At 43.8% G+C, this 12,418-nt stretch overlaps 1 protein-coding gene across 1 annotated transcript in view; it reads left to right on the forward strand.

The window, feature by feature from the left end:
• The first annotated feature begins 1,278 nt into the window (after positions 1-1,278).
• The window catches only part of LOC124805025, a 54,196-nt gene continuing 43,056 nt past the window's right edge, over positions 1,279-12,418 (forward strand). The window contains exon 1 of the mRNA XM_047265435.1: positions 1,279-1,514. Within this exon, the coding sequence (XP_047121391.1) occupies positions 1,279-1,514 (236 nt within the window). The remainder of the gene's footprint in view (positions 1,515-12,418) is intronic.

Raw genomic sequence — 12,418 nt, forward strand, 5'->3', positions numbered from 1 at the left:
ATTGAGATGTTCTTTTTTTTTTTTTTTTACTTTAGCTTACTTATTGGCATTCTGTTCGTACCTACGTATTTACCCGCCTCAGTAATGGGAAACTGATACGTCAGTGTACTGAAGACGATTTTCTTGTCAGTTGTGATGATACGGACGTAAGGATGAGACAACACCCAGTCGCCGAGCGGAGAAAGTCTCCGACCCGGCCGGGAATCGAACCCGGGCACCTTCGGTTAGCAATCTGCCGCACCGAGCGAGGCGGACCATTTGGGATGTCGGTTACCGCCAGTCTAAGCAAGGAGTATTCGATTGAAGCGAGAGGGTGGCCCGTTAAATGTGAGCCGTCGAGGAGTGAGCAGGACGCATCAGTAGGCTAAGCGGTGCGGCGGGCGACGGCCCAAGAGATGCCGATCGGCGGCGCTGTTGTACGAAGAATGCGGCCGAGCCCCAGCCTGGAACAAACGCCGTGCCTTCTGCTATCTGGCGCGCAATTTTGTGCTGCGGCGGCAGCGGCGGCTGCGATAAGCAGAGATATCGGCGGCGGCAGGCAGGGCAGCGCGCTGTGCACAGTGCGCTCGCGCTGCGCGACCACACACGGCCTACGGCTGCTGCGACTACCGCTGCGGCATGGCGGCCCGCGCTCTGTGGACGGTGCACCCCAGCTGACGAGGCCGTACTCGGGATCCACCCTCGCACCTGCAGGACTCGCTGGACCTGCCCAAGTACACGGGCGCTCGCAGTCGCGCGTCTCGGCTCCCGATACGACGGACGGTACCGCAGCGGTGCTGATCTACGGTAAAGGACGTAGACTGTCTTCCGGGACAACGGCGGGTTCGTTTGCGCAGAACCTTCGTCCGGATTGTCCGAGTTCCACGACGCAAGTGCGCTGTTGCTCGTTCCTCGCCGAACGCCGCAATACTAGCGCACGTCCTCCGGTACCCTCGCGCACAGCTACCGTCCGAATACGACAGGTAACCGCCGACAAAAAGCAGTTGCGCAGCCTTTCGGCGAGACTTAAGCTTTTCCCGAAAAAGTGCGCAGTAGTCTTCTGCCTCATAGACTCGATATACAGTTATTCTGTGTAAAAGTGTTTTTCGGAGGAGTGTCTCATGCGTGAAGGTCGGCCGCGGGCGTCTTCGGCAATCCTGTGGAAGAAGCGACACATCACGATAACGTGACTGGCGCGGCGGCAGTGGTAGGTAGCACGCGACGCGTCCAGTGGACTCGAGTGACCGCCGAGCGACTCTTTCCCAAGTCGACGAGTTACGGGAGCGTCGAGCGCCAGAGATGGACGTCGAGAAGAACCTGCTGTGGCTGCCCATAAACCTGGCGGTGCGGCAGGCAGAGGCCCCGCTGACGACGGCGCCGCGCAGGGAGCGGGCGGCAGGCGCGGCCGGCGGGGGCGGCGGGGGCGGCGAGCAGCGCGAGCGCTTCGTGCGCAGCCGGAGCCGCGAGTCCGGGGCGCCGCGCCGCCGGCTGCCCAAGACGCTGCGCCGGCTGTCGCTGCCCGTCTTCGGGGCGAGGTGAGCAGCGCGCAAGCACAGCGGCGGGGCGGCGGCTGCCGCCCGGGGAGTGCGCCCCCACCCCACCCCACACCACCCCACACCCAGAATCCTTCCCACTCCATCTCAAAAGTGGTTAGAGCTAGGGAAAGGACCGTGCACGTCCGTGTACTGAGGGGCTAGGTCAGGCTGATGCTCGATTTTGTAACCGATACTCGTTTTTTTTTAATAAAATAACAGACAAATTACAGAACTGACATTACAAATTTAATGTACACCCTTAAGATAGTATTATGTATTTTTTAAGTAAAAAAAATTTGCACCCAGACGACACTACACGACATCGACGAAAGGCCTCCATAGTGTGCGAGGACGATTGGTGCGAGCTCTAAACACCAACCTAGAACAAAATTTCAAATAGTGTCTGACGTACGTATGAAGGCTTTACAAATGGTTTTTAACAAAGTGGCGACACTCTGAAGTAAAAATCAGTTTTTTCGACAAAAAAGTCGCTGTAAAAACGCGCACCAAAAATCGGAATTGAAATATATCGCAAAAATCGTACGCACTACCGTAGAAAAAACCACCGACTCAAAAGTTACAAAAAAGAATAATATAATTACATGTATATTTCTTGACTTATAGCTACCGCCAACTTGAAAGGTGTTATTCTGAAAAAAAAGCGTTTACAGTTTCAACTTCCTTTTTTGATACTGAAGCTGAGCAAACCTTCAGTCGGCGATGCAGTTGGACTTTTTTCCGACGATGTCGAAATCTCATTTTGACGAAATTATGTCGATTAACTGGTTTCCACTTGCCAATAGAAGCATTGTTTGCCCGATTCGCATTTTTTTTTTTTTTGGAAATTTTTCTATTCGTATACATTTGTTTATTTGTCATTTTCAAACACATTTCATTTCGTGAAATGAAAGCGAAATGACAAATTAACCAGACGTGAGACAAGCTAGTGCTTTCAGACAGTTTTCCACCAAACTAATCATGTTACGAAGAGAAATCTTGTTGAGAACAGTATTTTACTTAATACCAATGCCCTCCGTGATACTATCCAAAAGTAACAGGACCTCTATCCCGTCACCAACTATTACAGTATTACATCCGTTCCATTAGAGTGCTCGGATATGCTAGACTCCCATGGAGTAAATCGTGGTTTTAGTATATTTTAACATTTGTGGCACACTTTATATGACTGAATCTTAAAATTAGACTCTCTAAGGAACATTTTAAGCCATCAAAAAGAAAGGCTCAAAAAATATTCTACGTATCTTCCTTTGCCACCTTAAAAACACTCGATGCATCGAACTGAACCGATGTACTTTTAACGCTTGAATATACTCGACGCGTCGACTGGACGAAAGCATTCTCTTATTTGTTTTAAAACAACTGTTGTGAAAAGTGCTCCACCTTTCTAATATAATTTAAGTGCCCCCTGGAAGTTCAATAATATTGCGCAATATTTTCTGGTGCCCAATAATGGTGAACATGTACGGGTGGTATTGCTAGGTTACGCAGTAATATTGAGAACATTAGAAAATTTCGAAATAAATTGCGCTGCCCAGAAGTATTGTGCCTGCCATCTGCGGGCACTATTGACAATATCCTTTCCAGTCTCTTTCGTGCATGCTCGTGATATACAGGTTCTGTTGAGTTCCGAAATGTATAAACCATTGCCAGCACTGCAGGAGGGGGGAGGGGGGGGGGTTACTGTAGAGGAGTACGATTAGTAATTAGCAATTATAAGATACAGGGAATGGTACCGTACAGCGACGAAACAAGATGTTTTAAAAAAGTTAATTAATGCAGAATTATGAATGAAAGAGTGTGTGAGTGTGTGTGTGTGTGTGTGTGTGTGTGTGTGTGTGTGTGTGTGTGTGTGTGTGTGAAGATTACTTGCCCTAAATAATCCTTTAGTACACGTATTACTTCAGTGCACGTTTCCATAATTACCACTTAAAAAAAACTCTCTCGAGAAATAAAATCACAACACTAAAAAATAATTTATGTAGGGTAATGAAAGTTCGGGAATTCGATTGTCTAGGTAACACGTTTAAGTGATTAACATTGCAAGATCACAAGTTAATGTAAGTGCGACATAAACCATTGCAAATGTGAAATGCTGAGCCATGAATGACTGATGTAACCGCCAGAATGGTGAATGTAAGCATACAAACATGAATGCATTGTGTTGCAGAGGTGCCGGATGTTAATAGGAGGAAGGGAGTTTCATGTCTGTTGCACTTGATCGGCCAATACAGGGACTGTTAATGTTGATAGTGGATGACTGCAGTGTTGTTGTCCGATGATGTCCCATTTGTACTCAGTTGGAGACCGAGGAGGCAAAGGAAATATGTCGACACTCTGTAGTGTATGTTGGGATACAACAGCGGTAAGTTCGCGAGCGTAACCTTGTTGGAAAACATCATCTGGAATGCAGTTTATGAATGGCAGCACAACAGGTCAAATCACTAGACTGACGTACAAATTTTCAGTAAGGGTGCATTGGATAAGCGCGAGGGTGCTCCTGCTGTCATAGGAAATCGCAGACGTAGACCATAACTCCTGGTCTTAGTCCAGTGTGTCTAACACGCAGACAGGTTGGTTGTAGGGCCCCAACTGGTCCTCTTCTAACCAACACTCTGGCATCACTGTCACCGAGGGGGAGCCAGCTTCCATCACAAGACATAACAGAACTCCACCCTGCCCTCCAATGAGCTCTCGCTTGACACCACTGAAGTCGCAGGTGGCGGTGGTTTGGGGTCAGTGGAGTTCACGCACGCTACAGAGCGTCTGGCTCGCAGATGTCCCTGAAGTAAGCGATTTGTGACAGTTCGTTGTGTCACTGTGCAGCCAACTGCTGCCCGAATTACTGCTGCACATGCAGTTATGATGCCACAGCCGTACGCCGAACACGATCGTCTTCCCTCTCGGTAGTTCCACGTGGTCGGTATTCTTGCGACCATACATTCTCTTGATCACTGCTGCCAGAAATCATGTACAGTGGATACATTCCAGCAAAGTCTTTCTGTCATATCGCAAAATTTACATCCCACGTAGTTCAAACTCAGTGAGGTGTTGGTAATGGCGACTTCATGGTCTTAAAGGCATTCTCGATTACCATCAATTCACGGCATCCAATATCAAAGGTAACTAACGCCATGACCATTACTACTTGTATTGTTAGCAAACATGATTTACATCCCCATAGTAACGCTTTTAGCGCCACTCTTACGCAACTGGCACGAAATTTGTATAGCCATTATCTTTCAGATGTAGGAACACGTATACCAACTTTCGTTTGTATCGCAAAATCCCCCATTATCGCTTTTTTTCTCAGCATTGTACTTTAAGATGAAACTGCACTTGAAAATTTCTAGTCTTCGAAGTACACTGATGAGCAAAACCATTAGGACCACCTGCTTAATAGCTTTTTTGTCGTCTTTGGAACGAAATACGTCACTGTTTGTGGGTATCAGTGATCTGACAACTTTTGGTAGGTTTGCGGACGTATGTGACTTTGGATGTGTATCCACAGGTCGTGCAATTCGCGTAAATAACTGGCCGCTTATTTGCGTTCGCGGTAATGCAACCGGTAGGGACCTAGGTGGATTCCATAGGATTTACGTCAGGCGAATTTGGTCGCTGAGACGTCAACGTGATTTCACTATAATGCTCCTCAGACCACTGCAGCATTACTCCGCCTCCGAGACACGGACAATTATACTGCTGAAACATGGTATCGCCGTCGGGGAAGTCATCAAGCATGAAGGAATGCACGTGGTTCGCAGCTGTTAGCGTGTCTTCAATTACTACCACAGCTCCCATGCAAGCGGAGGAGAATGTCTCCCACAGCATTATACTGCTCCCCCAACCTGCGTCTGCCGCGCGCTGCACGTTTCAAACCGCAGTTCACCTCGGTGACGACGCTTGTGTAGCAAAAATTTGATTCACGCGAAGAGCCGACACGTTTCCCACTGCAGTCATAACTGAGGATGTCGTTGAGTCAACACGTAGGGGTGGCCTACTGGGGAGCTCCATGTTCAACAATGTACAGTGAACGGTGTGCTCCGAAACACTCGTGCGTACACCAGCATTGTGCTCTTTTGACAGAGATGACATAGATCACCATCTAACCTACTTTACAGAGCAGACTAGCCTCCGAACCCCACGTTCTGTCAAGGGTCGTGGACATCATCCGCTTAGTGGTAGTTTGACTGCCCTCCTACCTCTTCCCGTAGATGATCACGACAGTAGCACGTGAACATTCGAGCATCTTTGCCGTTTTCGAGATATTCGTTCACAAGCTGTGCGTAATAATAATCTGCCCTTTGTCAAAGTTGCTTATGTCAATGGATTTCCTCATATGCAGTCCATATCTTCAAATGGTTCAAATGGCTCTGAGCACTATGGGACTTAACAGCCATGGTCATCAGTCCCCTAGAACTTTAGAACTACTTAAACCTAACTATCCTAAGGACATCACACAACACCCAGTCATCCATATCTTCGCTAGGGTGATCCCTCGTCCGTGTCAGCTACGCTTACATACGGGGGTTGGAACTTTCATAGCGGCAACTATTTATTTACAACTCGTACAAAATAGATACGTGTTTCACAGTTTTACTGACCTTCAAACTAGTCACCAGCATTGTGTATAACCCGTTGCCAGCGATGTGGAAGTCGTAGGATACTCTTAGCAGTGCCAGTTGTCTTGACAGTTCGAGAGGTGCGGTCTATTGCCCGATGAATTTGTAACAGTTCTGAAGCGAATGCCGTGAAGTGTTTCCTTCAGTTTAGAAATCGAGTTGAACTGACGAGGGCTTAAGTCAGGGGAGTGCAGTAGATGGCATAGCACTTAGCAGCCCCATCAGTCGAACAAATCAGTAACAGCTTGCACTGTACATCCTTGAACATTGTCCTGCAAAATGATGGTCAGGTCCTGCAGAAAGTGTCATCACTTCTGTCTCTATGCCGTTCATTTTTTGAACACAACCTTCGTCTAATTTTTCATTCAACCTTTTTTCTGCTTGCAACAAATTAGAGCAATTATCATAGCAGGAGCAGCTTTATCGTCCAACATTTCGAAGCAGAGTATTATTGGCAGTCTACGGAGAACTTAGATAATATTGCACAAATTATTGACCGCCTAGGGGACACTAAGAAATTTTTGTTATCATTGTAAGCCTGCTTTTAGGGAATAACGCTTTATAGCTTCTTTAGAAAGTATCACTTTCAAGTCGACGCAAAACTTCGTTACAGTGAAACCATCTTCATTACAGCGAAATAATGACTTTTCTACTCTTGTTTTTTGAGATCATTTTGGAAATACAGAAGATTCCAGAAGAGTTTAAAATAACATTAATTCACTCGCTGCATAAAAAGAAAGAGAACATAATGACTGCAGTTACAAAGGAGTGCCATTTCTGCCAGTAACGCACAGGAAGTCTCCTAAACATAGCTGAGGAAACTTTAGACAAACAACTGGGAGCATATCAGGGGTTTTTCAAAAGGAAGATCTTACCCGAAACAGATTTGTAACTTAAAATGAATAATTAGCCACAGATGAGTTTGGTGTTAATGCAAAATTAACTACATAATTTGTGAAACTCTAACAAATGCCACAACTGAAGTTAAATTTATGGGAGAAGTACCTCAGCCAATTCTAATATGCACAGTTATTGGTAAATCAGACTGCTATTTATCTTTATTGTTTAGCTGCGTTTTAGAAAAAACTGGATCTGAAATCACAAAATTTAACGAATAATACTGGAAAGGAAAACAAATGGAGTTAAGGTAAACTGCCTGGCTTTTGCTAACAATTTTGCAATACTTCCAGAAAATCTGACAGAAGTATCCACTCAAATAAATCTCGTGGAAAAAATAGCGAAGAGAACTGGTCTCAAAATTTCTGATGGAAAAATCATAACTCGTGACAAATATAAATAATGCAACAATTCAGAGTAGATGTAAGAGTTAATAAAATGAAAAGAGCAATGTGGTTTAACAAAGAAACCTACGACAAGAAATGGATCTAGAAAAATATAACTGAAATATGCTATCAGAGTGATAAGATCAGAATGTTTATGTACACGTTAATGCTTAACGATGAACAAGCTGGACACAATGAAGGTACTTGAAAGACGGATTATTAGAAACATAGTAAGTGCAACACAAACTATAGGTGGTTGGAAAATGAGAAGTAACGAGGAGGTGTACGAAAATACAGAGGAGATATCAAAAGTAATGGCAGAGCGAAGCAATCTCCTTTAGACACTACTACCGAATGAATGGACAACGAAACAAATATTCCCATATTTCTGCAAAAAGATTAAGAAATAAGAAAACTAGTGTAAAGAAATAACGTCAAAGAATTGGAAGAAACAGAAATAAACCTCTTTAACAATAAAATACTAAATCCAAATTTAGTATTTAGGCTGTCAAGGAAGAAGAAATCGGAAGCAACATGGACAGAAGAAATGAAAAGACAACACGGAGAAAACATGGCGGAGTTCTGGAAAAGAAAGCAAGGAGAGCAGCTGAATCATGATCCGAGTTGGTCAGTACGGAGGTATGAAAACGTCTTGGTAAGACGGGTTTATACGTAAAACATGACGTCCAAGGTAACTGTAAATTTTGTCAATAAAATTTACATCAAAGCCTTCCGTACGGCTACCATATGTTCTCCACATGACGTATCAACACAGGTCTGTCACATTTGTACGAGATACATCAGTAGGTGTCGTTTTAGACTCACTGACGTACGTCGTACAACTTTCACAGAACTGAGTTGGTACGTGATATGGAGAACATACGACAGCAGTACAAAAGGTTTGGATGTAAATTTTGTTGGTAAAGATAATTGTTAACTAAGGAACAACATTTCACGAGTAATCTATCCCAAGATGTTTTTATTATAATGCAGTTTTACGTCGATTTGAAAATGGTACCTCCTGCCGAAATTAGTCGTCAATGATACATTAATCACTAGAAACATGTTATGATGGCAACATTAATTTCTTCAAATCTTATTTGTTTTGTCGTCTTAAATCACTTTCGTCTCGTGAAAGGTTGACCATCATAAATTAGTACATCGAAATTGGAAGAGTAATAAGTCTTAAGGACAGTTTTTCTGATGAACATTCACTGTACCTAAGAACTTCAGAGGGGAGAATCAACGAAAATTTGTTGGATATTTGGAAATAATATACAACGTAATTTTTCGAATTGTATTAAATCGCGTTGAAACATTTGACTGTCATCAGCACATCTGTTCCACCTCAGAGAATATTTTCACAGCTTGGTCACAGTGCGTCCGATCTCCTTCGCCAATTTTTTGCGGGGTCAAGGACGGTAGGATATATTACGTTAGACTGAAATCTGTTCTACGAAAGAGGTTAGATTTTAGCTTTCTTGGTCGGGGTAGATGTAACGACGCCTCTGTGAGTGGAGACGAATGTTTCAATGTGACTTTTGCTATTAAAAGACACCGGATGCATGTAAATCAGCTACATCTGTTTCGGAAAGAACTTCAGTGACTGTCATTCAACATATGTGTGAGGACATACATAAATTTTAGAAAACGGTACTCTGAAAACCCAAAGCACTGAAAAGTGGAAACACCTCACACCACATTTGCAAACCACTTCATGTAACTGAATCACACCGCACAGGCATATGAACCACCAGTAAACAGTAATTTGTGGACAACAACTGCCGCCTTACCACAGCGCAAAAAAGATCCGCTACAGTAGCTTTAATCATAAGACACGCCTCCCTTCTCACTTTAAAAAAAATTATGCCGGCCGAAGTGGCCGTGCGGTTAAAGGCGCTGCAGTCTGGAACCGCAAGACCGCTACGGTCGCAGGTTCGAATCCTGCCTCGGGCATGGATGTTTGTGATGTCCTTAGGTTAGTTAGGTTTAACTAGTTCTAAGTTCTAGGGGACTAATGACCTCAGCAGTTGAGTCCCATAGTGCTCAGAGCCATTTGAACCATTTTTAAAAAAATTATTTTTTGGGGTTATGATTTGCGCCTAAAATTTTCGATAAAGATTACACTTATTTGTGTTTCTAAAAAAGCTGTTATTCCTGTTCGTAGGTTCCGAACTATTTCCCAATTGTGGTATTTTTAAACCTCAAGAACCCAGAAACTACTTCTTACTTGGACTAAACTTATCAGTTTCTCACAGTACGTATTTCGTGTGGGAGAACGTTGACTTATCCGACCGAAGAAAACAAACTGATTTCAGTTCAACCTATTGTTGTCAGAAGTCTGTGCGTTTGGGCGATGAGATCGGATGCATTGCAACCGCGAGCGCTCTGGCCGTCTGCGCTGGCGGATTCTACAGACGTCGGTACCGCTGCGACAACAGCCGAAACCTCATTTTACTTTCCGATATCAGTTGTTTATAACCTCTTCACCGTTTGCTTACACTTATGTTTTTCACAATTTAACAAAATAATTGTTGAAGAGCAAAACAGCGTGAGATAACGCACGATCTTATAAGCAGATGGAATTAAAAAGACAGTGAGAGGATGTTTGATGATATGGATTCACGGCAATACTGAACGTCATCAATATTTTACAGTAATTAGGTATCTGTCTCGAATCTGGTAAAGCGTTCCGGCGTGGCTTGTTTCTTTTTTGTGTTCAAATGGCTCTGAGCACTATGGGACTTAACTTCTGAGGTCATCAGTCCTCTAGAACTTAGAACTACTTAAACCTAACTAACCTAAGGACATCACACACATCCATGCCCGAGGCAGGATTCGAACCTGCGACCGTAGCAGTCATGCGGTTCCGGACTGAAGCGCCTAGAACCGCACGGCCACCGCGGCCGGCCTTTTTTGTGTCTGTTGCCTCCTAATATTCGAAGAATAATACTTCAGTGATGATTGCCGTCTGTAATCTAGTATATATCTAGTCTATAATCCTGCATTCATGGCAAACGATTAAATTAAAAACAGCAGTCTCTAATGAAGACCATATTGGCCATCCATCAAGAAGTACTTAGCAATCATCGGAAGAAAATTAGCTTTTCGGATATTCTGTGAGTATATTTCTAAATTTGACGCTAATAGTAGCATTCTGTATCACTGCTGAGAGTGGTGTTATATCTATGAAGACAAACGAGTGTCGTGGTAGAAGAGCACGTTGTCTGATAAGAGCCGCTGCATATCAGTGCGTGCCGATATCTTTCATACGGAGAAAACTAGAAATAAAGGGGGCCGCCCCGTGACTGCTTATGTAACGTAACTCGAGGCTTCCGTTGCACTCTTGAAGAGCGGACTTTCCGTCTTGAAAAACAACGAAATGTTGATATGCTGATGAATTCTGGTGCTGAGATGCACTACTGCCATCGTACGTGGTCGGAGAATCCAATTAACGAGACGAGTATGAAAGAAAGATTTAATTCGTGGTAGACTCCTGACTGATTCATTCGTGTACACACAACCTCCCTCTGTCGATAATGTATTACTTTATATCGGACTAAACTGTTTCTGCGTTCCTTGGTTTATATTCCTGCAAATCGGGCAGTAGTCATTACATTTGCTGTTTTGCACTGTTTGCAGTTAATTTGTGAACTGTATGAAATAAAATTTTATCTTTAATAGTACTTGGCAAGACCAGTTTGATTCTCAGTTGATGCCGTTGGTATCTGAGTTGAGAAACTCATAGACTGATTGCATGAAGTCTGTGAATGATGACGCTATGTCTAAACTAATCGCAGTATTGTATCTGTAGAAGCGAAGGGAGACTGTTTTATGCTGCTCTCACAAATTTTAAATCCGTCGTTAAAGGTTCAGTGGAGAGTAACTCCAGCTAACAAACGTTAGAGACTATGTTCAGAACACACTACGAATTCAGTCTCCAGCTTTCAAAATTCTCTTTTGCACAAAATTTACTTACAGATAGTTGCTAAACAATATTTTAGCTTTACATGGGACGATTTATAGTGCTCATTTCCTCCTGTCACGATGTAAACACTGCGACTTATTTATACAGCATCGTTAGTGGTGGACAAAAAAGTACTTGCTGTTCTGTAGTCGTGGAAATTATGCATTTTTCACGGAGGGGAAGCGAACGTGAACTGTACCCGGTGAATGTCTTTGCCGAGCAGAAAAGTAACGTGACCTTTGCTTACCGCTTATGGGTGAGAATATGGCACGGTACTCATAAATGAGAGGAGTATACGATGGCTGTGACGCCCTGCAATATCGGGCAGAATGTGCTGCGTTGCATTGTTCTGTGTCGCGAGTGGGCAAGATGCCAGTAATAGTGATTTTCTCGTACAAAAAAAAAAAAGTTGTTCAAATGGCTCTGAGCCCTATGGGACTTAACTTCTGAGGTCATCAGTCCCCTAGAACTTAGAACTACTTTAACCCAACTAACCTAAGGACTGTAGCGCCTAGAACCGCTCGGCTACCCCGGCCGGCTTTCTCGTACATAGACAAATTCTTTAAACAGAACTTCATGCCAAGAAGTGAAGAAATTTATCGGAAAGCAGCTCGATACACCGGGTGCTTAAAAAAGTATCACATATTTCAACAGGAGGTAGTATTGGTCAGTAGTAGAAGAAAAGTTCCAATAATGATATGTCCAGAAATCAATATCTGTCGAGAAAGGGATCGTTGAAGATCCACACTTTACAGTCTGCATTTTATTTAGAAATGAGGTAGGATTCTTAAGAGATGCCGCAGTAAATTACCATAAGAAGCACGTGTGGACAGGAATAAAACCTCGAGCAGTCGTGGGGGCGGGGCATCAAAATTGCTGTAGTATCGATGTATGGCCAGGAATTGTCAGTGGCAGACTTACATATGATGTATATCACCGAAATGAATTACCAGTGTTACAGCAGAACGTTATCCTTGCAGAAGGACAAAGACCATTAGACACTGTCCCATTATG

This window comes from Schistocerca piceifrons, chromosome 7, assembly GCF_021461385.2.
Source record: "Schistocerca piceifrons isolate TAMUIC-IGC-003096 chromosome 7, iqSchPice1.1, whole genome shotgun sequence".
Lineage (NCBI taxonomy): Eukaryota > Metazoa > Arthropoda > Insecta > Orthoptera > Acrididae > Schistocerca > Schistocerca piceifrons.